Genomic DNA, 23,663 nt, shown 5'->3' on the forward strand with positions numbered 1-23,663 from the left:
ACTTGAGGGTGGCGGGTGTGGGTGGTGACAGCGGGCACAGGGCCAGCCCCCTCACACCCACGACTGGCCCCACAGGGACCCGCGTCGGTGTCGTGCAGTACAGCCACGAGGGCACCTTCGAGGCCATCCAGCTGGACGATGAGCGCATCGACTCGCTGTCCAGCTTCAAGGAGGCCGTCAAGAACCTCGAGTGGATCGCAGGCGGCACCTGGACGCCCTCGGCCCTCAAGTTCGCCTACAACCAGCTCATCAAGGAGAGCCGGCGGAAGAAGACCCGCGTGTTTGCCGTGGTCATCACCGACGGCCGCCACGACCCTCGGGATGACGACCTGAACCTGCGGGCACTGTGTAACCACGAGGTCACCGTGACAGCCATCGGCATCGGGGACATGTTCCACGAGAAGCACGAAAGCGAGAACCTCAACTCCATCGCCTGCGACAAGCCCCAGCAGGTGCGCAACATGACGCTGTTCTCTGACCTGGTGGCCGAGAAGTTCATCGACGACATGGAGGACGTCCTGTGCCCAGGTGAGCGGCCACGGGTGCCTGTCGCTGCACGGGAAGGAGACTGCACGGCCGGCGGCGGGGCGGGGCGGGGCGGGGCTGGCAGGGGCGGGGCGGGGCGGGGGCTAGCAGTGGGGGCTGGGCTGGGCTGGGCGGGGCGGGGCAGGCAGGGGCGGGGCTGGCAGTGGCGGGGCGGGGCGGGGCGGGGCTGGCAGGGGCGGGGCGGGGCGGGGCAGGCAGGGGCGGGGCGGGTGGGGCGGGGCTGGCAGTGGCGGGGCGGGGCGGGGCTGGCAGGGGCGGGGCGGGGCGGGGCTGGCAGGGGCGGGGCGGGGCGGGGCTGGCAGGGGCGGGGCGGGGCGGGGCGGGCACTGACCAGCACCCGCCTCGCTTCCCGTCTCCTAGACCCCCAGATCGTGTGCCCGGACCTTCCCTGCCAGACAGGTAAGGCAGGCAGGGCGCTGCCCGGGGCGGGGCCTGGGGGAGAGGGCGCTGTGCAGGCCCCTCCCGGCGGACACCCTCAGACCCCGCCCCCCCACCCCCGGCCCAGCATGTCTAGACGGCGCTGGGCCCCGGGTTTGGCACCTCAGCTCCCGCCATCCCCCCACCTGGTACATGGACAAGCACCGGGGCAGTCCTGGCCCCCAGAGGCGTTAGTCCCGGATCCCGGAACGAAAGGCTTAATTTAAACCGCTCTGGGAGCAGCTGTCGGCGCCCTCGGACCCCTGAGGGCCCTGGGCGGCCGCCGGGCGGCGTCCGTCGTCCCCGGGGAGCAGACTCCAGTGCGTTAGGGGCGCCGCCGTCCCACGTGGTGCGTTGTGTGCGCGGCTGGATCGCTGGGGCCGCCTGTCCCCAAGGGGGCCTGTCCCCAAGATGGCGTCGTCACTCCTCTAAGCGTCGTGCTGCCACCTCAGCAGGTGCACAGTGACTGGGGTCACATAGCCCACGCAGATTGCCCGGGGACGCGCTCGGCGAGCCTGCCCACGCCCGCCTGGGTCCTAGAGCCATCCGCAAGGAGAAGGGCTCTGGGCCTGTCCCTTCGGGGGGGCGGGGCTTCCAGGAGGAGGGGCCGACTGGAGGGGCGGGGCTTCCAGGAGGTGGGGCCGACTGGAGGGGAGGGACTTCCAGGGGGAGGGGCCGTCGTGGGGGGGCGGGGCTTCCAGGAGGTGGGGCCGGCGTGGAGGGGCGGAGCTGCTGGCCGTCAGCGGAGGTCACAGGTCGGAGACCCTGTTGAAGCCAGGCTCCTCACTGGACAACGGCGCGTCACCTGGCAGGTTAGGGGGCGCTGAGGTGGCCTAAGGGAAGAAACGTGTGGAGATGGGGGCAAGGGTCCCCTGTTACTCTGACAGAACTTCAAGGAAATGCTCCTCACGGTTGTACCTGCGACCAAGGTCTGGGATCATCCCGAAGGCTGCCCGGGCCTGGGTTCCCCAAAGTCTGCTGGGGACGGCTGTGTGTGGTGACCAGAAACCTGACAGCTGGGACACTGTCCTGAGAGCGTTGGCCCTCCCGAGGCGAGGGGCTGGGGTCCACACTGAGACTCCAGCAGCCTGCAGACTGCGCGCCTGCCCTCAGGGTGCCCAGGTCCTCCGCGGTGGGTCCCATGGTCAGTGTGGCCTCTCGAGGACACGGACCAGACGCCAGCCCCGGCCCGGGCCAGCAGTGGCCTGGCATCCTCGCCCCGCCCTGCTCTAGCGGAAATCCTCCAGTGTCACCGTCGTTGCAGGTTAGCTGCTCCTGATCGAGCTGAGGAAGGTCCGTCCCTCTGCCCCTCGTCAACAGTCCTTGTCGTGAGTGGCACTTTGTCAGATGCTTTGTCTGCGTCTGTTGACTCAATTGCGAGGCTCTTCAGACTGTTGACGTGATGCATTGTGTTGACTGCTTTCGAATGTGGGATCAGCCTTGCAGAGCGGGATAAACCCCACTGGGGCGTGGAGTTTGAGCTCTTTTATGTCTTGTCGGATTCCATTGGCCAATATTTTGTGATTTTTGTGTCTGGGCTCGTGAGAGGTCTTGGGCTGTAGTTCCCTTTCTCGTGGTGCCTTTGGTTTCGGTGTTAGAGTCACACTGGTCCCCAGAATGGCGATTCCTCTGAGCCTCCAGGACACAGCCCCCTCTGACTACACTGTGCTAAACTCACAAGCTCCTCCTCCTGTAAAAAGAAGTTTCTCAGTAGACATTGTGACCAGAGAGGAAGGACGCAGACGTCACTACAGACCACGCTGTGACATGTGGGGACTCTGGCCTACCGCAGGCGGGGTGTCCTCCTAGGCATTTGGGGGCTACAAACAGGATGCTGGGAGGACGCTGCCAGCTCAGGCATGGCCCTGACCTCGTGGGCCAAATGGCCTTGTCCACAAGAGGCCCAGCCATGCTCGGGCTTGGACCAGGCCAGGGGGCGGCTTGATTGTGTCAGAACCATACGGTTTCAAAGAGAAACAAAGCCAGACTGCAGGTAAAGGCGGCAGAGACAGATTTTGTTCTAACATCGCTACTGCAGGAAAGAGGAGGTCCAGGTCCCCCTGGACCTCCTCCTAAGCTGAGCTCAGCTCCCCCAAACAAAGGCAGGGGACCTCTAAAGGCTGGTGCGCAGGGGGCCTGCGGAGGGGCCCATGTGACCAGGCCACTGGGGTTTGCTGACTGACACTCACCCAGGGGAGAAACAGACTTCTTGTATCTTTCAGAGTGTTTGCTGCTCCTGGGTCCTTGGGGGACCATTCTGGGCTGGGAAAGGCTCACGTCTCAAGTGGTACAGAAGGGTTTATAACTGTAAGCTTTTAAAGCAGCTGTTCCGAGAGGGGTCCTAGCACCATGATTGGGCCGCAAAGACAGTCCTTTCTCCCGGCAGCATGGAGCATTTTAAGGGCCTGGGGTCATCGCAGGGCACTGCCTCCAGCAGTCAGCGGCCATCCTAGAGTCCGGTAGGGACTGTGGGGACCAGAGGTGCATCCCCAAAGCCCCACTTAGTTGTGCCACCTCTGTGCTGTGCCCCAGTGGGGGTGCTGCGGCTCCCTGTCTCCTGTCCGACCCCTCGTAAGCCTCGGTCCCATTCCTGGCTCTGGTCCTAAACTTGTCTTAGAGGAGAGAGGCCCAAGGAGGGCGGCAGGAGGCCCGCTCACGCCGACCGCGTCCCTTAAAGCCTTCTCTGCATGCCCGCAGATGGACCACGGCCTGGCAGCGAGCCCCTGGTCACCTTCCTCCGAACGGAAGAGGGCCCAGACACCTCCTTTCCCACGAGCATCCCCCTGATCCAACAGTTGCTAAACGCCACGGAGCTCACGCAGGACCCGGCCTCCTACTCCAGGCTGGTGGCCGTGCTGGTCTACACCGCCGAGCGGGCCAAGTTCGCCACAGGAGGCGAGCGGCAGGACTGGGTGCAGCTGTTCATTGACACCTTTAAGCTGGTGCACAGGGACGTTGTGGGCGACCCCGAGACCGCACTGGCTCTCTGCTGAAGCCACAGGGCCACTGCTTGGACAGGCTGGAGCTGTCCCCACTGGGCGCCGGCTGGGCACAGGGGGCTGACGACAACAGGAACCTCTCAGTCTGGAGGCCTGACACCAAGATCCCGGTGTCAGCAGGGACGTGCTCCCTCTGGTGGCTCCCGGGAGGGTCCTTCTTGCCTCCCAGCTGCTAGCTGCCTGCATGGTCGCATGGCCTCCCCTTCTGCAGCCTAACCTCCTTCTTTCTCCCTTATAAGGACGTAGGTGGCATTTAGGCCTCACAGATAACCCTGGACAATTTCCCATCTCCATCTGTAATTTTTTGTCCCATCCGCAAAGCCCTGTTTCACCACAAAAGGTCACATTCGCAGATTAGGACGTGGGCATCTTTGGAAGGACAGTATTCAGGTGACCACACCACCCCGTGTAGCCGAGCTGTCTCACGCGTCGGGGGGACATAAAAGTCCCCCATTAGGTCAAACCCGGCTGCCAAAACCGCTGGCTGACAGTTGGGGGAGGGACTACAGACACCGTATACTCATCTTTCTCCAGCCCTAGGTCCCTGGGAGAGGCAGGGAGCCCCATCTCAAAGGCTTTGAGGACACTGAGACACACACATGCCCACTCCCTCAGAAGCTGGGTTAATTCAGAGGAGTCTTCGTCCTGGGCTTGGGTCCCTGTCACTGCTTCGGTCTGCGTCCCCTCCTGGTTCCTGGGGCCAGGCTCTCAGCCCCACGCTGGCTGCACAGTCTCTGCGCCACGGGGGGGGGGGGGGTCATCAGAAGGAAAGAAGGGGAACAGCAGAGCCTCCTAAACGCCCCAACACCCCAGGCTTAGCCTCCGGCCTCTGTGCCCGGTCACCCTGTGTTCAGGAGAACTCCCCAAAGCCCCTCTCCCGCATGTCTGTCTGCTTGTAGGACTAGAAGTCAAGGCACCTGGAGACCCTGCCGAGCTCTCGGCTGTCCTGGCTGTGCGTCTAAAGGCTGTTCTTTCTTTGCACTGCCACCGAAATAAGCTACGTCATTAATAAGCTCCTTAGTAAAGTGTCCTGTGTGCTGGCCCCCAGCACCATGTGTTGACACTTCCGGGGGTCGTCCTTCAGATGCTTTGAGCACACCTTCAACATCCTATAAAAGCTGGAAAACAATGGAAATGCCTTGCTCTGGTCGAGTGATGTGCTGGGGTGACCTGCTGCTGGCTGGGGCTGGTCCCGGGCAGGTAGGCGCCGCCCAGGACCCAGGTCCTGGGCAGAGGCCCTCGGCGCCGATGTTGTGGATCGGGAACTCCTTCCTGACAGAATCCCCACGCTCATGGCTGTGAACAGTCCTTTCCGGCTCATATCCAGGCAGGGTGCCCATGGGGCTGAGGAGCTGGATGCAAGCAGGAGGACCAGCCCCGTCCCTGCCCAGCCCTCTTGGCGGTTAGAGTTGAGGTGTCAGGCAAGGACTCGAGGGAGGGGCCTGGCTTTAGTGTCTGTGGTGGGTGGGCCGTGTCCCAGCCCGTGGTCCCAAGTGTGTGCGGAGCAGGTTTTCAGGCTGTGTGTGGTGCCCACGTCCCCCAAAGGCTCAGCCTCAGTCCTGGCTGCAGCCCTGCCCCCACGCTGTCCATCATGTCCAGGACTGGTCACCGCTCAGAAGGGGGCAAAGGTCTCCTCAGGTAACAGTGAGTCACCTGGGCTGCCACAGGGTTCTGGCCACACCTGTGCCTACTGCCCACCAAAGCCTTGTCCAGTCAGAGGGGACACAGGCCCCTTCTCTTTCTGATACTCCAAGGGCCAGGAGAGATGTGGCCTGGCCAGTGCCAGGCAGCTCTGGGACGGGGGAGTGACAGGGTCACGGCTGCAGGTTGGTCCTTGCGTCCAGGGATCTTCAGGGCCAGGGTCTTCGTGAGGTCTTTCTACACAATTACAAATGTGATGACAGCTTCCCTGCCCCCCTCTCCCACCCTCTCCCCACGAGCTATGGCCCTTCTGAGGGTGTCCAGTTCTTGGGCCAAGTGAAGGGCCTTTGCTGGGCCCTTCCCACCCGGAGGGCTTGGCAGAGGAGCTAGGCAGGAATGGTGCTTGCGGGGCAGAAACCCCTGTGCCCTCGGGTTTGGGGACATTTCCTGGTGACAGTACAGCCAAAAGAGACGGTGACGGTCTGAGGAGACGGGGTGGGACTCTGGACCCCTTCCCGAGGGCGGTAGTGGGAAGGGGGCTCCCAACAATAGGTGACTTTGGGTGCAGCACCCCCAAAGCTCCAGCAGTCCATGTTGCTCCAGTGAGCAGGGCCCATAAAGAGATGGGGTGCAGAGTGTGGCAGAATGGGCTTGGCTGGAGTGGGGGCATGGCCTGGCTGGGTTATGATACAGAGGGACTTGGCCAGGGAAGGGCCGGGCGGAGGCTTCCCTGGGTCACCCCCGCCCACCGCCCCTATTTCCCCCCAGAGCTGTACGTGGCCCAGTGCACACAGCGGCCAGTGGACATCGTCTTCCTGCTGGACGGCTCCGAGCGGCTGGGGGAGCAGAACTTCTACAAGGCCAGGCACTTCGTGGAGCAGGTGTCCCAGCGGCTGATACTGGCACGCAGGGACGATGACCCACTCAACGCACGTGTGGCCCTGCTGCAGTTTGGGGGCCCGAACGAGCAGCAGGTGGCCTTCCCACTGACCTCCAACCTGACAGTCATCCAGGAGGCGCTGGAGAGCGCGAGCTACCTCAACTCCTTCTCACACGTGAGCTCAGGCATTGTGCATGCCATCAACCAGGTAGTGCTCGGCGCGCGGCCCGGGGCTCGCCGCCATGCTGAGCTGGCCTTCGTGTTCCTCACGGACGGCGTCACGGGCAACCACAGCCTGGAGGAGGCAGTGCACTCCATGCGCAAGCAGAACGTGGTGCCCGCTGTGGTGGCTGTGGGTGATGATGTGGACATGGATGTGCTCTCCAAGATCAGTCTGGGTGACACAGCCGCCATCTTCCGCGAGAAGGACTATGACAGCCTGGCTCAGCCCGGCTTCTTCGACAGGTTCATCCGCTGGATCTGCTAGCACCTCCACCACATCCCGGCTCACGCCCAGCCCCACAGGCACTGTCCTCCTATCCGTGGTGCTACTCGAACCCCACTGAGAGGGATCCAGTGGGCTGCAAACTCGATCTCTCCAGGTGTGGGTGTGGTCAGGAACGGAGGACCCCCTTCCATCCCCAGCTCTTCCCAGGGTCCTGCAGCCCTGGACACTGATGCCCACCTCCCTTCCTCTCTATCCTGCATCATCTTACCCTCCACACCCTCCCCGGACCCCAGAGGCTTCCCAGGACACACTTCAGACCCTCGTCGACAGGTCCCTCTTTCCCCTCGGCCTACTTCAGCCCAGCCCCTTCCCTGGGCTCTCATCTGCCTTTCAGCACCTTCCAAAGGCTGACAACCCCACCAGTCCTCCTGGACTTCCTTCCAGGTCTCCGCCTCGCCAGGTCTCGCACCTGCCCCTATCAGACAGAGCTGTGACAGCAGGCCCTGCACGTCCCTGTATACACGTGCCCCAGTCCAATAAAGGCTTCAAATCGCCTCCTGTTCCCCAGCCTCCATGTGTCTGTGCCTGCCAGGGACACCGTCACAGGCCAACTGGACTCTCAGACCATTCAAACACCCACCAGAATTTAGCATACCCCCAACCCCATCCCCTCCACTTGCTCTGTACATGGAGATGGTGCCTGGCCGGGCCTCCTCTCGCAGGAACAGGTACTGCCTCCAACACTGGCTGCCCACTACCCCCAAGTGCACAGACTGGACAGCCTTGTCAACCTTAAAATAGCCAGTTATTTTACCAGCAAAAATGGGTTTATTTAGGAATAGCTGAGGAATTGCAATTCCAGACATGCAAACTATGGCAAACCATAGGCAAATCCTGAAAACAAAAGAGAGTCTAATATTATAGAGGAAAAGGGGGAAGCGGGGAGGGGCGGTTACGAGCACACGTCCATTGGAGGAGAGCAAGAGTTCAGCGGGGTGGTCGCTTCTCATTGGCTGAGTGTGGCGGTCTCTCATTGGCTAGCCTGTTGCTGGGCCAGGAGAAAATCTTCCTTCCGCCCGCCCCAGTAGTGAGGTGGGTTTCTCCCCCTTGGGGAGAACAAGGTACCCTAGCTTCTTCCTGCTGGGGGCCCAGATGGCAGTGGGTGGCTGTGTGTGAGAGCGCCCCTTTCAGGGCTTCCCGGCCTGGATTTTAATGAGGTTTCCTTTATTCATTTTCCCAGCCTCAACCATGGAATCCACAGCTGTCTAGTCCACTTTCAGCTGACAACGATGCTACTTGGTTGATGAAGTCTCCATTTATCCTCAAATCAGGGCTAATGTTTTTAAAGAATACTTGTTGGTTTGCACGAGGACATCTTATGGATAGCTAGATAATTTTTTTTTTTCTGGCAACCTCAGTGACTTCTTGTTCAGACTCCCAGGTCTTTCAAGCTCACCCTCTCGGAAGTGCCCAATTAAACCACTGGCTCCCACAGGCAGGAGCTCTGATCTCGCTGTTTATAGTTTTCTGGGACTGCCCTAACCAAGTGCCACAGGCTGGAGGCTTCCTCAGAGGCCCGGGGAAGGCTCTGCTCCAGACTCCCTCCAGCTCCCAGAGTGCTCAACACACTGGTGTCCACAGAGTTCTCCACGGGGGACCCCAAACCTTGTCAGAGGGCAAAGGCACCAACCCTCTCTCGGGGCTACACTCTGAGCCCCATGTGCTCTGCCCTTGGCCCCTTGGAGGGACCCTCAGACATACTGCCTGCCACGTGTGATAGCTGAGTTAGGGTCCTATGACGGTTTCATGCAGGACCTTTCACTTCACACACACTGGACACCCTCCACCATGGCTCCAGCTGGCAGGTCCCCCTGCTCTGCCTGCTGTCTGTCCGCCGGGTGGTTTATCTCCTGTCCAGCCTTCCTTCCTCACACCTGACCCTGGACAGGCCATGAGGTCACCCAAGTCCTGAGCGGTGGACGAGAGGCAGGGGCAGTGGCCAAAACCCGCTGCTCACCCACAGTGGCTCGCAGTCCTGTGGCCACCTGCCGCCCAGAGCATCAACCAACAGCAAGGGCAGAGGAAGCCGCTGTTCCCTCCCTGCCCCACAGAGGCCACCTGCTGGGAAGTGTCAGTGTCTGCGGGCCTCCCCAGGACCCTGCAGGGCACATTATCAGAAGCAATGACACCTGCCTGGTCCCTGAGCTGGTGAGTAACAGATGAAAGGGGACCCAGCACTGGACCAGCCTCAGTCATGAGGGAGGGTGGGGATTGAGCAGCTCACAGTGGCATGAGTCCTCAGAGGACCCACAATGCAAGGACGAGGGGGAGACATGAGCTAAGTAGCTAGACACCTCCTGGGGCCACCAAGCAGAGCCTGTAGAGCTGGTGCCAGCATTCGGTTCACGCCCCAGCTTGGACCCGACACCACCAGCCTCAGCTCCATCCATAAAGCCCAGGGTGGGGGATGGCTGGCTGGGAGTTGCGGGATGAAGCGGAGCATGGCACACGCCTGGTGGGAGGCCTCCGTGATGCTTGTCTGCTCTAGCTGGGGTCAGCACAAACATTGTGTGGATTCCAGATCAGACTACTGGGTTCCCCATCTCAGCTCCGAGTGCAACCCCCATCGACCTGCTCACTCACAGCAGCAAGGGTGACCCTGGGTGTTCCGTATGGAGAAGTCCTCGAATGTGGGTTTGCTGCCACAAACGCACACCACACAGAAGATACACAGTAAAGGTGCGAGGGACACTCCCAGATCCCTAAACCCTAAACCCTCCCTTCCCAGAGGCAGCCGTGCTAGGGACATTCCAGGGGCAGCTGAGTGGAAGATGTCCCTGGCAAGAGCCAGAGGCTGGTGGATATTTCAGATTGGACGGTCAAGCACCAATAGAAAAACAGGCAACGACATGAACAGGCCACAGAAAAGGAAACACATCATCAATGACATGAAAAGATGGTCATCCTCAGATATAATAAAAGATAATGACACTATACGGGCGCCCATCTTTCACCTCTTGGGCCAAAACCCCCGAAGTTTGAGGACACACTCAGCTGGGACGCATGTCAGTCAGCTCCTGCTGTGTAACGACCAGCCAGAGGTGCACGGACGGGACAGGTAGCGCTGACTACAGCATGGGTCCGCAGAGCAGCTGCACACAAGGCTCCAGGCAGCTCTGTCCCCACTTATGCCCTGTGGTTCACTGTGCGACTAAGTTCGCTCAGGGAAGGGTTCGCAAGTGGCGCTTGAGCCCCAGAGGGGCTGGTGGGACAAGGGAGTCTCCTGAGGTTGGGCAGGCACTGCACACGTCCCTTCTGCCCACATTCCATCAGCTAAGCCCATGTCTGGGAGCTGGGGCACACTCCACCTTCAGAGGTGAGAAACGGGGTACCTGTGCAGTGGGCACAGGGGATATAGGGAACATGGAGCATGTAGCCGCTCGGGTGGGTGACACCCCACAACTCAGCAGTTCCAGCCACCTGTGAGCCTCATGCAGGATGTCGGTGTTGCCAGAACCAGGTACATGGTACTCAGAGCACTTTCTTCCCGTGAGGAGCACGACAGCCCAGCACCCAACGGGCTGAGCTGTATACCTGCGATGCTGAGAAGCAGCCAGGCACGCAGGTGGGTCGCGGGTGCTGTCCTGTGTATTCAAAGGTCAGCCAACAGGGAGAACTGGACTGTCGTGTCTGAGGGCACGCTTGTGCCAACAGGTCTGCAGTACAGCAGGGTCGTGGGGTTAGGGGCCAAGGGCAGGCGGATTCTGTGATGCAGAGATGGCCACTCAGGACAAGCTTTGTCACAAATTGCTGAGTACTCATCATTGTTTTGAGCACCTTTCTGACGTATCTCATATTTCACAATAAAACGTTAAGAAGATACAGGAAGGATGGATGAATAAAGCCCCTGCCAGCAGGCGTCTGTCTGAATGCAGACATGGACGAGCTCAGCTGTCTCATTAAGTAGAACCCAGGCATCATGCATGACCTGCTCTCTGCCAGGTGACGGTGACGGGAGACTAAGAACATGCATGCACCTGTTGTGCCTGTGACTGTGGCTGCAGAGACAAACACCATACGGGCACAGAGGTGACTTCAGCGATTTCCTGGAGACGCTGCACAGGGGCCCTGCAGGGAGCAAGCGGGGAGTTGCTCGGCAGAACCCCAACTTTCTGCTGTTTGATCTACCAAATACAACCTCCCTGCCAGAGCTGGTGGGGCATGGCCCTCCCAAGCCCAAGGGGCTACAGTGCCACCTGCCTGGGCCGCTCTACTCCAGGCTTCCTCAGCCCCAGCCCCAACGCTGCAGCTCACAGCCCACGGTACACCTGCCTCGTCCACCTGGGGCCCCATCCAGGATCCCTTGACCCCTCCCTCTGGTGCCATCGTCAGCTGGCACCTGGACCTGGACCCCTGGATCTGGGCCCCTGTGTGGGGCTGGGTCTTGTCTCATTGCCCCAGGCCTACGGGCTCCCCACCACACCCAGGCCTTGCAGGGGAGGCTGCAGCAGGCAGAGGGGCTGGGGGCAGGGGGACAGCCATCCTGGGACCCCATCACTGGGCCTCAGACTCTCAGCCTCTTTAACAGAAGTCAGCACAGCCCTCCTGGGATGTCGGGCGTGACATTTCACCCCCACCCAGCCAGGACACGGGAAGTCTGCATGTCACTGTCGCCCCCCCAGGCATCTAGCTCACCTGCTCCTCCTCATCCCGCCTCACTGTCACCTGCCTGCCACCCCCCATCAGGAAGGATGCAATAGAGGGGACACACTAGCCCCTGGGGGTTCCACTCATGCAACACCCCACAGCCACCTTACCAGACAGCCCGCACCGAGCCCCGGGCACTGAGTGACCAGTGGCCAGACTCGGGCCCTGCCACGTCTCATACACGTCCCCTGGTGTGCTAAAATTTCCTTCAGTCACCAGCTCCGTCCCTGCCCAATCAGCTCAGCCCTTTCCCCGAAACCCCAAACACACTCCACAGTCACTGGTGTGTTGTGACTTTACTGAAGGCCGCAGGTGACAGAGTGACACTGCCGACCCCAGACAGGCCCCACCCACCCCCATGCCCACTGTCTGGACCTCAAGAAAACCGTGCTGGAGGCCACCCTGTCCTGTAGGGCGAGCCGGGCCCTCTGGGGGTGCAGAATCCACGAAGTCCCGCCCGCCGTCACTCCTGCCGCTCCTCCAGGCGGTCCAGCACCAGCGCCACCTGGGTCTTGGCTTCCTGCAGGAGGCTGCTGATGCGCTGGCGAGTCTGACAGACATGAGGTCCATGAGCCCCCGTGCCTGTACCCTGCCTGCCACCTCCCTCTGGCCTGTCCACTCTGGGCTTCCTCGCAGGCCTCCTGGGGAGGGTGGAGGGGCTCTCTGTAAGTCCCAAGATTTGGGGACGCCAGGCCCCACATCCCCCTCCTCCTGATCTTCCCACTGTAGCCACACCTGCCAAGGGCAGGGCTGCGTTCCCGAGGCCCAAAGGGGCAGCAGTCACGTGGCCAGTCCTTTAGCTCCATGCCCATGAGGTGGGCAGTGACTTCCCTGGATGGCCAAGCTCAGCCTGGCTGGACCAGGCTGGGAGGGACAGGGACTGGCCCCTGAAAAGGCCATAGCGCCCACTCCTACCCATGAAACTGTTCTCTAAAGATTATCACGAGATCGCGCAGCTGGGCGGGAGCCAGGCAGGGCCGGGGACTGGATGCCAATGGGTGAGAGCTTTCCTCTGGAGTGACGAGAATATTCCAGAACTAGATGAGGGTGGTGACTGCATAATGCCGTGTTGCACCAGTGTGCTAAAGCCCTGAACTGTACGTTCTCAAATGGTACATTGTATGTTCCGTGAATTTCACGTCAATAACAATAGCGATGCATGTATCGTGACTGCTGAAGCTCATTTTGTAGGTGGGCCGCTGTTCTCTGAGGCCCCGTGTTGCCAGTGCCCAGTGTTGGGCCCGGCCATGCTAGGGGATGTCAACCCTGGGCAGCCCCACTGGGCAGGTGGGCACAGTGGCCACGCTCGGGGTGGCCGAGCCACAGCTCCATGGAGGGTGCAGAGGCCTCGATGCTGGCACCTTCCTGGTCCCCCAGCCATGAACGTCCAAGCCCCACCAGCAGGGGAGAGGAGGAGCTACCACAGAATGCCAGAGAAAGGACTACAGCCTCTCCTGGTGCAGCCGGCCAGCCCACCAGGCGTCGTCCATTCCCAGAGGCTGACGAGTGTCTCATCAGACAGGCTCTTCCCTCAGGGGCCTGCTGTCTGTGAACCACGGCCCTTGGGCTACCTGCAGGCCCCTCCGTGGCCCCACACTGAGCGCCTACTGCTCACCTGGTCCTTGAACTTGTCGTCACTGATGTCTCGCAGGTTGATGAGCACGTTGAAATACGCACCAAACATGCCCGTCTCCAGGGCTTTGGCTGCCACCTGCAGGGTGCGGTGACAGGGCTTGGGGACAGAGTCTGGGCCGCCCCATACAAACGCCCCCCTGAGCCCTCATACCTCCTTGGTAAAGACAGCAAACTGACCACGAGGGTCCCCCAGAGGATGGAGGTAACAACCGCAGCCCGACTCTCCCGCTTTGAGCTCAGAAAGCAAGGCCCCTCATCTGAACGGGGTTAGCCTCTTAGACATGAGCTCCAGGGAAGGCTACGCTCCTTAGGTCACATACCAGTTTGCCACCTGCCAGCCTCGGGGGTGTGGAGGTGACCAAGAGTGAGCAGGGTGGCCGGTCACTCGGGCAGAGTGAGCATCTGGGGCTGGGGGACCCCGTCCCTGGAGAGAATCATGGCCCTCCCTGGGGGTTCCCAGCCCCATGCCATTGAGCATGGAGAGAGCCACCCTCAGCTGACCATCAACGGCACAGACCTCAGGGCTCCCTGACCCCATGCACCGAATGCTGCCTGGTGCCCGGCCCTGGCTGGAGCCGGCCACAGTTGGGGTCCTTAACGAGTGCCAATGTGTTAGCTGTTCACAGAACCCCATGGCGCCAAGCAGGAGCCCAGAATGGCAGGAACTATGGCCCCTGTGCCCAGGCCACTTCTGTTGTTGTCAGCCCACCTGCAGCCACCTCCCCAGGGAAGGACGGGACATTTCTCTGCAGCCCAAAACCAGACACTGAAAACAGGTGTCTTTCTTGTAAAGACCCTGTAAACTGGGCTCTCAGTTTGGGCTGCAGAAATCACAGACCCGGGCCATCTACGCACAGGCTGTGGACTGTGTGATGTGTGTGCACCTGTGAGCTGTCCTCGGTGCTTTCTAGAACCAGCAGGGGAGGGGCAGGGGGAGGCACAGGGAGGGAAGGACGGGGAAGAGGCTGCAGGATGGTCAGGGGTGGACTCTGAAGGCACATTTGAGTTTCTGCCTCTCTGCCCTGCAACCTTGAACAAGATCCTGAATTCTCCATCTTCAAACAAGACGCACACGCCAGCCCGCGGGGCGTGACTGGCCGAGACCGCCAGGTTCAGGAAACGCCCATGAATGACGCTGATGGCCCCCGACCCACCACTGCCCACACAGCAGCTGCCGACGGCGGGAGGCAGGGCCCCACCATGTACCTGCAGGTCTGACTTGCAGGCCAGGTTCACACACAGGGCCAGCTTCTGCAATGCTGGCCACAGGGAAGCCACCGTCTCCGCCAGCGCCAGGGGCACCGCCACTGCCTGCCTCAGCCCCTCCTGCACGGCAGCCGAGCGCCTGAAACCAAGGGGGGCCAAGGGTCAGAGGCCAGGTGGCCCAGGGACCAGCCAGGGATGCCCAGACCCCACCCTGCCAGCTCAGTGCAGACAAAACCAGGGTGGACCAACAGGAAAACCACCCATTAATCACAAACACACGCCCAGGGGGTGGCTTCAGAGGAACTGAGGTCCTTCCCGGGCACCTGATGTGCTCCCGACCTCAGGGGTGCCCACCTGTCCCTTTCCTCAGGTGTGCTCCTGGGCAGCTTCATCGCTTCCTGCCGGAACAAGGCACAGAAACACACGTGGTGAGGGGCGGGCTGTGCCCGGGGGCCAGGGGCATCCTGGGAGGTCTCTGTGCCCCCTCACAGCACCCTCCTCCAGTCATTGTTAAAAAGTGATGCAGGCAACAGTGTGACCCCCCATAAAGGTTCAAACTGTGTCCTCCCATCCGTCAAGGTGCCTTGGACCAGGAACAGTCACGCTCTCCACCCTCTGAGCTCCCGCTCCTTCGGCGGCTGTCTGGGCAGGCTGCCCCCCCCCCGCGCTGTGCTGTGAGCGCCATGTCCCCACCTGCCTTCCTGTAGGACTTCCTGACACATCCAAGGGCACAGCTGGGTGGGGACCGTGCCCATTCTAGTTTTGTAGATTTGGCCAAATCTCTGCCCAAGTCATTACTAGTCAACAATGCCATCAGCCCTGCGAGAGCAGGTGACCCTGCACCCGGCCAGACCTGGATCCTGTCATCACCTGAAGCTGCAGCTGATGGACACTGAGTCCCATTCCGGTGACCAGCCCTGCCTGTGTCTCCCTCTCCGGGAGCCCTGTCCCTGTAGGTGGCAGCAGGTCCTATATGTGGGGTCTCAACCGTGGGCTGTCACGAGCTGCCGCCAGAGCCCCATCTGCTGAGGACGCCTGCCCACCAGTCAGTTTTGTTTTCTCATTTATTGTGAAGGTTGTTGGGGGGGTAAGGGAGGGATAGCTAGCTTTTTGCTCCATCTGGAAATTAATTATGTATCTGGTGCAAGATAAGGATGTTCTGGTTTTTTCCCCAGAAGTGTGTCTTCTTACGGCTCACGGGGACTTACGCCAACAGTGTTGTCCCTCCTACACCCACGTGTGGATGCTGACTGTCCCATCCCACTGTCTTATTTCAGGTTTTCTCCAACCACACACCTTTGTGATTGGTTTTCATTTTCTTTCCAGGTTTTTGATTCGATTTTCACTTTTTTACTCCCCTGGCCAGTTGTTTTACATTTATTCATCTTGTTTCTAATCTCCAGTTCAGATAGTTACCTGTTCCCACTCACGGCTTATTCAGATGACACTGTTTGGGGTTCTTGTGCAGAACCAACATTCCCTTTCTGGGCACACAGCACACGCAGCAGTCCCCAATGTCACCAGGGGTCACCCTGCTGCCCGGAGGACACCAGTGTCCCGACTTCTGGGTGGTACAGCGTCCCCCCATCCCCTCACACCCAGCCTTCCCCTCACACCCAGCCTTGCTTCTGTCTGGAAACCTCTGGGACGTCTGGCCTGCACCTCACGCTTTCTCGGGGCACGTCCTCGCGGGTCCCATTCTGAGCTGCTCTCATTCTCCACAGTCCCATGTCCTACCGGGAACCTCTTGGATGCACAGTGGGGCTTCTTGAGCTTGAGCGTGAGTCCCTTGTCCCAGGTTATCAGTCACACCCCTCCCTCCTGGGTCTAATCCACGGCCTCCCCTTGCTGTCAGGATGAAACTGTCTTCTCCAGTCTCTCCGAGACCCTCAATCACCAGCTTTTCTCTTTTAGGGTTTTTGTGGCTGCCCTTCCTGGGATGTGACCTTTTTTGGGTGGACCTCGCTCCCTTGTGGTGTCTGCAGGACTCAAGGGACAGCTGGTGGAGGGGGAGGTGGGCCTGGGCTGCCCCGCAGGGAGGAGCCCTTGTCTGCCTCCCACCCCCCCCGACCACTGCGGAGCTGTGACTGTGGGTCAGCCTTCGCGGAACCCTCAGACCCAATGGACTCAGCCCTACAAGCAAGAGAGAGAGGGGAAGGGAGGGGGGAAAAAGGCGAGGGAGGACAGGACAGTGCCAGGCCACTGTCCCCTCCCCCAGCCCCTGGCCTCACACCTGTGCTTGCAGCAGCCCCTCCCCCAAGCTGGCCGCCCCAGCTCTCTGGGGCCCTGGCTGAGCTTTCTGTCCTCTGGATCCCACTGTCCACTGACCAAGCCCAGCGGTGTGACCCTCGGGGCCCTCACCAGGCAGGCCGCAAAGGCCCGGGCGTCTCTGTCCACCAGCGCCGTCAGCTGGGCTGCGGCCGTGTGGAAGGGCGGGATCAGGCGTCGCATGGTTGTGTCCAGGTGCTCAAACTGTCGCTTCCCGTAGGTCATGAGGCCGGCCATGCAGGCCAGCGAGGCGCCCTGCGAAAGTCACCCAGGGATAGTTCTCTGAGGGCTGGAGCCCCGCTGCCACCTGTTCCATCCACGCCCCCAATTACTGCTGTGCTGCCATTGTCCCTACGCCACTCCTGTCCCCACACTGTCCCTACCCCCACTCCTGTCCCCATTGCCATCCCTGCCCCACTCCTGTCCCCACACTGTCCCTTCCCCCACTCCTGTCCCTGTCATCCTCCCTGTTCCTGTCCGCAGCCCTCACTCACCATGGCTGCACTGGCTGCTGCCACCGAGCCACCCCCTGGGGCCGCTGAGCGGGCACCCACCTCGCGGACAAAGGCACAGAGGGGCTTGTCCACCAAGCTCTGCTCAGGCCCGTCATCGGGGACCAGGTACCTGCGGGGCCCAGGAGGGACAGAGGACAGGGTGCTGGGTCGTGTGAGGATGGAGATCAGGGATGGGCTCCTGAGTCACTTGGGGACAGGCTGTGAAGGAAGGTCTGGCTCAGACCCTGGTCCCTGACTCCAGCCCATCCCCCTACCAACACAGGACAGGGGATGCGGCCCCAGCCTGGGAGAGGCTGTGACCCCCTGGGAGCCCCCATGAGGACAGAGCAGGGACTTGTTGGGACCTCACGGCACCCCCAACCAGCCCCACACCTGCACAGCACCCTGGGGTTTGCTGATGAACAAGTGACCGAGCAAAAGGCTGTGGAAGGACTGAGGCTGGGGGAGGGCAGAGGGGTTGGGGTGCTGCTCACTCAATGATTCGTTCCTTAGGGTTGAAGGGGGACAGGGAGTCTAGACCCAGCCGGTACACCACCTGGAAAAGGAAGGGGGCTGGTGACTGACGAGTGACTCAGCCTACCCCCCATGCATGAGGAAGGCCACCGAAGGCTCAGTCCCACCTCAGCTCACGGCGCGTCCCCGTCCTTCCCCAGCCTTGGTGTGGCACAGCCTTCCACACTCTCGCCCACTATGGGCCCTGCTGACCGCTGGCTCCCCATCCAAGCTGTGCCCACATGGGAGGACACCCAGCCCAGAGCAGGCACCCTGGCAGACTTCCTAACACGCCCACCCACCGTGTCACCCCACAGGGAAACTGAGGCCCCGAGAGAGGAGCTGCCCACTTGGTCCTCGTTCTGGACCACATGGGCCTTCCCATGACATCACATGCAGGAACCCATCACTGGAAGGGGCCAGCAACACTGCCTCTTGGGACAATGTTTTATTGACAAACTCAGGTGCCAATGACAGATTGGCATTACACTGCAGGAGCTACCTGAACAAAAGACTCGTTACCCGAGGAAAGGTGGATCTGATCTAAATTCAAAATAAAGTTGGAACAATCCCCATTTAAAATTAGAATTCTTTCCAACAAAAACATTCAAACACGTGATGGTGCCAGTGACACAGTCCCAGTTCATTCAGGGACAACTCCACAAAAATGGGCGGTGACAAGTGCTGCTGGAGAGGAAGGAGCCAGCAGGGTCCCGGGGTCCCTGAGAACACAGGAATGGCTGGAGACCCCCAGAGTGTCACCGGTGGCGTCAGTGAGCAGCTGGGCAGGGCCCTGTTGGTGCAGAAAACCTCCCGAGGAACAGAAATTCTCAAGTGGATGCGACGCCCAGGGGGCAGGCAGAAGGAAAAGGAAGCCATTCGAGGCCGGGACTGGCAGGAAGATGACCAGAAGGGCCAGCTCATCCTGGAGCTGGGACCCCCTGGGCACATCTGAGCATCTCTGGCAGATACTCCTGACTAGGGGCTCAAGCCTTCAAAGAGTGGGGGCAGACTGGAGCCCCTGAAAGGCGACATCTCCAAGGGTGAACTAGAAGAAATGCCCACTGAAGGACGCACTGGCATTGTCCCCAATTCGGCCTGCCTTTCCCTGGCGCCACCCTGCTGAGGGCGCCAGGCTCACATCCTCCTCCCCAGATCGAAGCTTCCAAAGCTGCAAGCACAAGCCTCAGCCTAAAGTGGCCGTGTGGTAGTGTTCCCAAGCACGTAGAAGGCAAACACAGGCGTGGCACCCAGGGGTCCGAGAACTGCCACAGATAAAGTTCTGAAGAACCCACACTCACAACCCAAAATCACAAAACACAGGAAGAAGCAAGTCAGGAGACAGAACCAGTGGAAACAATTGTCAAATCAGACCCGAAAGACTGCAGCATCTGAACTTTCAAATAAACCATGTAAAATATATGTTAGAATATGGAAGACAGCACCAAATGTGTTAATAAGGAGTAGATAAAGGTGGCAGAGGTGACAGCTTGTTCTGACAAGCAGGATGAAGTCGCTGGCCACTAACACCTGTGGCTGGAATTTCCAGAGGAACAGCATATTTGCAAATTCCAGAAGGCCCTTCCCACCAAGCGCTTATCAATCACAAAGGGAAAAACAGAGACTGCAGTGAAAACGCTGGCAGGGGACAGTACCTCCCCATGGACAGAGTTACAGCCTGAGATAAATGGGTACCATGGACTTCTGACCCCACGCTCCGAGATCACCATGTCACTTCTGTGCTGCTCCTGCCACCAAAGTGGGACCACGTCTAGTCGTGAAAAATGTCAGGTCAGCACCCACGAGGGAAACTTCACAGAACAACTGGCCCGTACTCTCAGTCTGTCAAGGTCGATGAAGGGCAGGAGGACCGAGGAACTGTTCCCGGTTGAAGGAGACAAAAGACATGAGCACTAAATGCACCATGTCACATGGATTGGATCCTGCAGTGGAGGGTAATAGTGTAATGGAAACTACTGGGACACTGATACAATTCATTATGGCCTGCAGATTAGGTGCTAGAATTGTATTAATGTTGCATTTCCTGATTTTGATCATTGCTCTGTGGTTGTGTTAAGAGAATGTCCTTGTACTTAAGAAATACAGTGTAAATAAATTAGGGGTAAAGGAGCACAGTGTTTTTAACCTGCTCTCAAATGGTCCAGACAAAAAAATACTATGATTACGGGAATACAGTGGGAGCAAAAATGCAAATGGAGCAGAATGCAAACAACTGGTGAGTCTGGACAGTAGAAAGGTATTCTTGCATCTTTTCTGTAAGCGGGACACTATATCAAAATAAAAAGTACACAGACTATTAATGTTATAGGTTGAGGAGATCCAAGAGGGCGGAGTACATAAATGCTGTGCTCGCCTCATCCCGTGAACACGTCAAAATTACAACTAAATTATAGAACAATCAACCTGGGGAACCATCTGAAGTCTCTCTGAGCAGACGTCCTACGACTAAAAATATAAAGCAGAAGCCCCTGTGAGACTGGTATGAGGGGCAGAGACACGGAATGGGCCGCACAGCTGTGTGTGGCGGCTGAGACTCAGGAGGGACATCTCAGGCGCAGAGGTTCCCACACAGGAGAAATGGACCCCAGCCTCACACCAGGCTCCCCAGCCCAGAGCACTGGTGCTGGGAAGAGGGGCCCCCACAACATCTGGCTGCGAAAACAGTGGGGATTCCACCCAGCCAGGGGGCACGGCAGGCGACGGAAAACCCTGCCTTCCTCCTAAACAGCCAGCACACAAACACACTCACTCGCAGGCACTCACCTTGGGCTCCAGCTGAGGGACGGTGATTCAGGGGCCTCGGAGACAAACGGGGGACAGACTGAGGTGTGAGGCCTCGGCGTGGGGAGGGGAGTCCTGGAGAACAGTCAGCATCTTCCCTGTGAGAAATTCTCCTCCCGAGGAGCCGGAAGGCAGGCGCCATCTTTCCTGTATTGAGCCCGCCCCTACCCTTAAAGCCAAATCTGAATCTGATTGGCCTGGTGAGCTCTGGGGCTCCGCCCTGCTGACTCGCTGCGCTAGCCTTCGGCAGGAAGCCTTATCAGCGGCTGAACCCTACAGAAGCCAGCAGGTGGCAGCAGGCCTCAGAGTGTCCTGGCTCTTTGCAGAGCTACCTCAGGCCTGGTACTGGTGGCAGCCAATCTCAGTTCCCAGCGTGGCCTCTCCCACATGCCTCCAGGTACAGCACAGGCAGCCGCCAAATATGGATCACTTTGTAGCTCCTGTCAGGTAGCCCCCAGTCAGTCACAGGCAGTGGCTGACCTGGGCCTGCACTAGAGCCCCTCCCAAGAAGCCCCAGAACCACTATACCTGGAGGTTGGCTTCAGACCACAGCAGAGCACTGCCCAATTAGCCCCACAAGAAGCACACAAAGGGCGGTCTGAACAGGCACCAGAGCCCACTAGAGGTAAATTCCACTCAGTGCTGTAAGCATCCCTCACAGCAGCTGTGGAAGTTGCCAAACACCACAGCCAGTCGGCCTGAAGGTCAATCCCACCCACTGACGCGTCAATAACAATCAAGGCTCAACTATACCAGGAGGACACACACACATCCACATGAGGGGCACTCCTGGAGCAACCAGAGTAGGTGACCAGGGAGACTGTACCAGGGCCCCACTGGACACCTACTACATAAGGCCACCTGGCCACGACTCAGAGACATAGCAGATCTACCTAATACATGAAAACAAACACAGAGAGTCAGCCAAATTGAGAAAACAAAGAAATAATTCCAAAATGAAAGAACAGGAGAAAAATCCAGAAAAAGAACTAAATGAAATGGTGGCAAGCAACCTACCAGATGCAGAGTTTAAAACAATGGTTATAAGGATGGTCAAGGAATTTGGTGAGAACTTCAACAAAGAGATAGCAAGCATAAAAGAGGACACAGAAACTATAAAAAAGAACCAGTCAGAAGTGGAAAAAACAACTGAAATGTAGAATGTACTAGAAGGAATCACCAGCAAACTAGATGAAGTGGAGGATTGAATGAGTGATTTGGAATACAAGGCAGCAGAAAACACCCAATCAGAACAGCAGAAAGAAAAAAGAATCCAAAAACATGAGGGTAGTTTAAGAGACCTCTGGGACTACATCAAGTATAACAACATTTGCATTATAGGGGTACCAGAAGGAGAAGACAGAGAGCAAGGGTTTGATTGAGAATCTATTTGAAGAAATAATGACTGAAAACGTCCCTAACCTGGTGAAGGAAATAGACATACAAGCCCAGGAAGTGCAGAGAGTCCCAAACAGGATGAACCCAAAGAGGCCCACACCAAGACACATTATAATTAAAATGCCAAAGATTAAAGACAAAGAGAAAAATCTTAAAAGTAACATGAAAAAAGCAGTTAGTTACCTACAAGGAGCTCCCATAAGACTGCCAGCTGATGTCTCAACAGAAACTTTGCAGGCCAGAAGGGACTGGCAGAGAATATTCAAAGTGATGAGAGGTGAGGACTTATAAGCAAGATTACCCAGAAAAGCTATCATTTAGAATTGAAGGACAGATAAAGAGCTTCCCAGACAAGAAAAAGCTAGAGTTCATCACCACCAAACCAGTATTACAAGGAATCTTAGAGGAACTTCTTTAAGATGACATATATATATATACAAGTGTGTGTGTGTGTGTGTGTGTGTGTGTGTGTGTGTGTGAATAACAAAATGGCAGTAACTACATATCTGTCAACAATTATTTTCAATGTACATGGATCAACTGCTCCACTCAAAACACACAGGAGGGCTGAATGGATAAGAAAACAAAACCCTTACATGTGTTGCCTACGAGAGATTCACTTCAGATTGAAAGATACAGACTGAATGTAAAGAGATGGGAAATGTTATTTCATGATAATGGGAACAAAACAAACAAAAAATCTGGGGTAGCAATACTTACACCAGACAAAATAGACTTTAAAACAAAGGCTATAACAAGAGACAAAGAAGGACCCAGTAATCCCACTTCTGGGTATTTATCTGAGGAAACCCAAAACGCTACTTCGAGGGGCCGTGTGCACCCTTATGTTCACTGCAGCAATGTTTACAACGGCCAGGATGTGGAGGCAGCCTGGGTGTCCCCGAATGGATGAATGGATAAAGAGGAGCTGGTACATATGTACAGGGGAATATTGCTCGGCCAGGGAAGGGAATGGGTTCTTGCCATCTGCAGTAACATGGATGGACCTGGAGGGTATTGTGCTGAATGGGGTGTCAGACAGACAAAGACAGACGCAATGTGATTTCACTTATATGTGGAATCTAAAGAACAAAATGAACAAACAAAACAAAAACACACTCATAGATACAGAGAACATTTTGATGGTTTCCAGACAGGAGGGTGTTAAGGGTGGGTGAAAAAGGTGAAAGGATGAAGAAGAACGAATTGGTAGTTACAAAGTAGTCATGGGGATTAAAGTGAAGCATAGAGAATATAGTCAATAATAGGGTAATAACTATGCACAGTGCCCAGTGGGTCCTAGACTAACTCAGGAGGATCATTTCTTAAATTATATGAATGTCTAAGCACTGTTCTGTACACCTGAAATTAATACAAAATAATACTGAATGTCAACTGTAATTGAAAAATTAAAAAGGGGGGAAATGTGAAGGGGAATACGAGGTCCACATTTCCAGGTATAAAACAAACATGTCATGGGGATGTAAAGTACAGCGTAGGGAATACAGTCCGTAATATTGTGATAGTGTGGGATGGTGTCAGATGGTTGCGGACTTACCATGGTGATCACTTCTTTAGGTCTATAAGTGTTGAATAACTATTCTGTACACATGAAATTAATATAGTATGCTAACTACATTTTTAATAAAATTATTTTTAAAAATAAGAAAATAAAAGTCCTTCAGTACTATTCAATTCTTTTAAAAAAA

At 57.7% G+C, this 23,663-nt stretch overlaps 2 protein-coding genes across 4 annotated transcripts in view; one reads left to right on the top strand and one right to left on the bottom strand.

The window, feature by feature from the left end:
• COL6A2 (collagen type VI alpha 2 chain) overlaps positions 1-11,937 on the top strand; it is a 37,378-nt gene extending 25,441 nt beyond the window's left edge. Inside the window, exons 26-28 of one of the 2 annotated variants that reach the window (XM_081024918.1) lie at positions 76-528; positions 907-945; positions 6,372-11,937. In XM_081024918.1, coding sequence (XP_080881044.1) covers positions 76-528; positions 907-945; positions 6,372-6,970 — 1,091 coding nt within the window. In that variant the 3' untranslated portion in view covers positions 6,971-11,937. Of the gene's footprint in view, positions 1-75; positions 529-906; positions 946-3,660 lie in introns of both variants that reach the window. The other variant, XM_081024919.1, reaches the window with a different exon arrangement.
• FTCD (formimidoyltransferase cyclodeaminase) overlaps positions 11,935-23,663 on the bottom strand; it is a gene marked incomplete at both ends in the record, with an annotated part of 19,391 nt that continues 7,662 nt past the window's right edge. The window contains 7 exons of one of the 2 annotated variants that reach the window (XM_081024949.1): positions 11,935-12,168; positions 13,254-13,349; positions 14,480-14,618; positions 14,834-14,877; positions 16,841-17,002; positions 17,242-17,371; positions 17,736-17,797. In XM_081024949.1, coding sequence (XP_080881075.1) covers positions 11,935-12,168; positions 13,254-13,349; positions 14,480-14,618; positions 14,834-14,877; positions 16,841-17,002; positions 17,242-17,371; positions 17,736-17,797 — 867 coding nt within the window. Of the gene's footprint in view, positions 12,189-13,253; positions 13,350-14,479; positions 14,619-14,833; positions 14,878-16,840; positions 17,003-17,241; positions 17,372-17,735; positions 17,798-23,663 lie in introns of both variants that reach the window. The other variant, XM_081024950.1, reaches the window with a different exon arrangement.

Source organism: Rhinolophus hipposideros (genome assembly GCF_964194185.1).
Source record: "Rhinolophus hipposideros genome assembly, chromosome: 2".
Taxonomy (NCBI): domain Eukaryota; kingdom Metazoa; phylum Chordata; class Mammalia; order Chiroptera; family Rhinolophidae; genus Rhinolophus; species Rhinolophus hipposideros.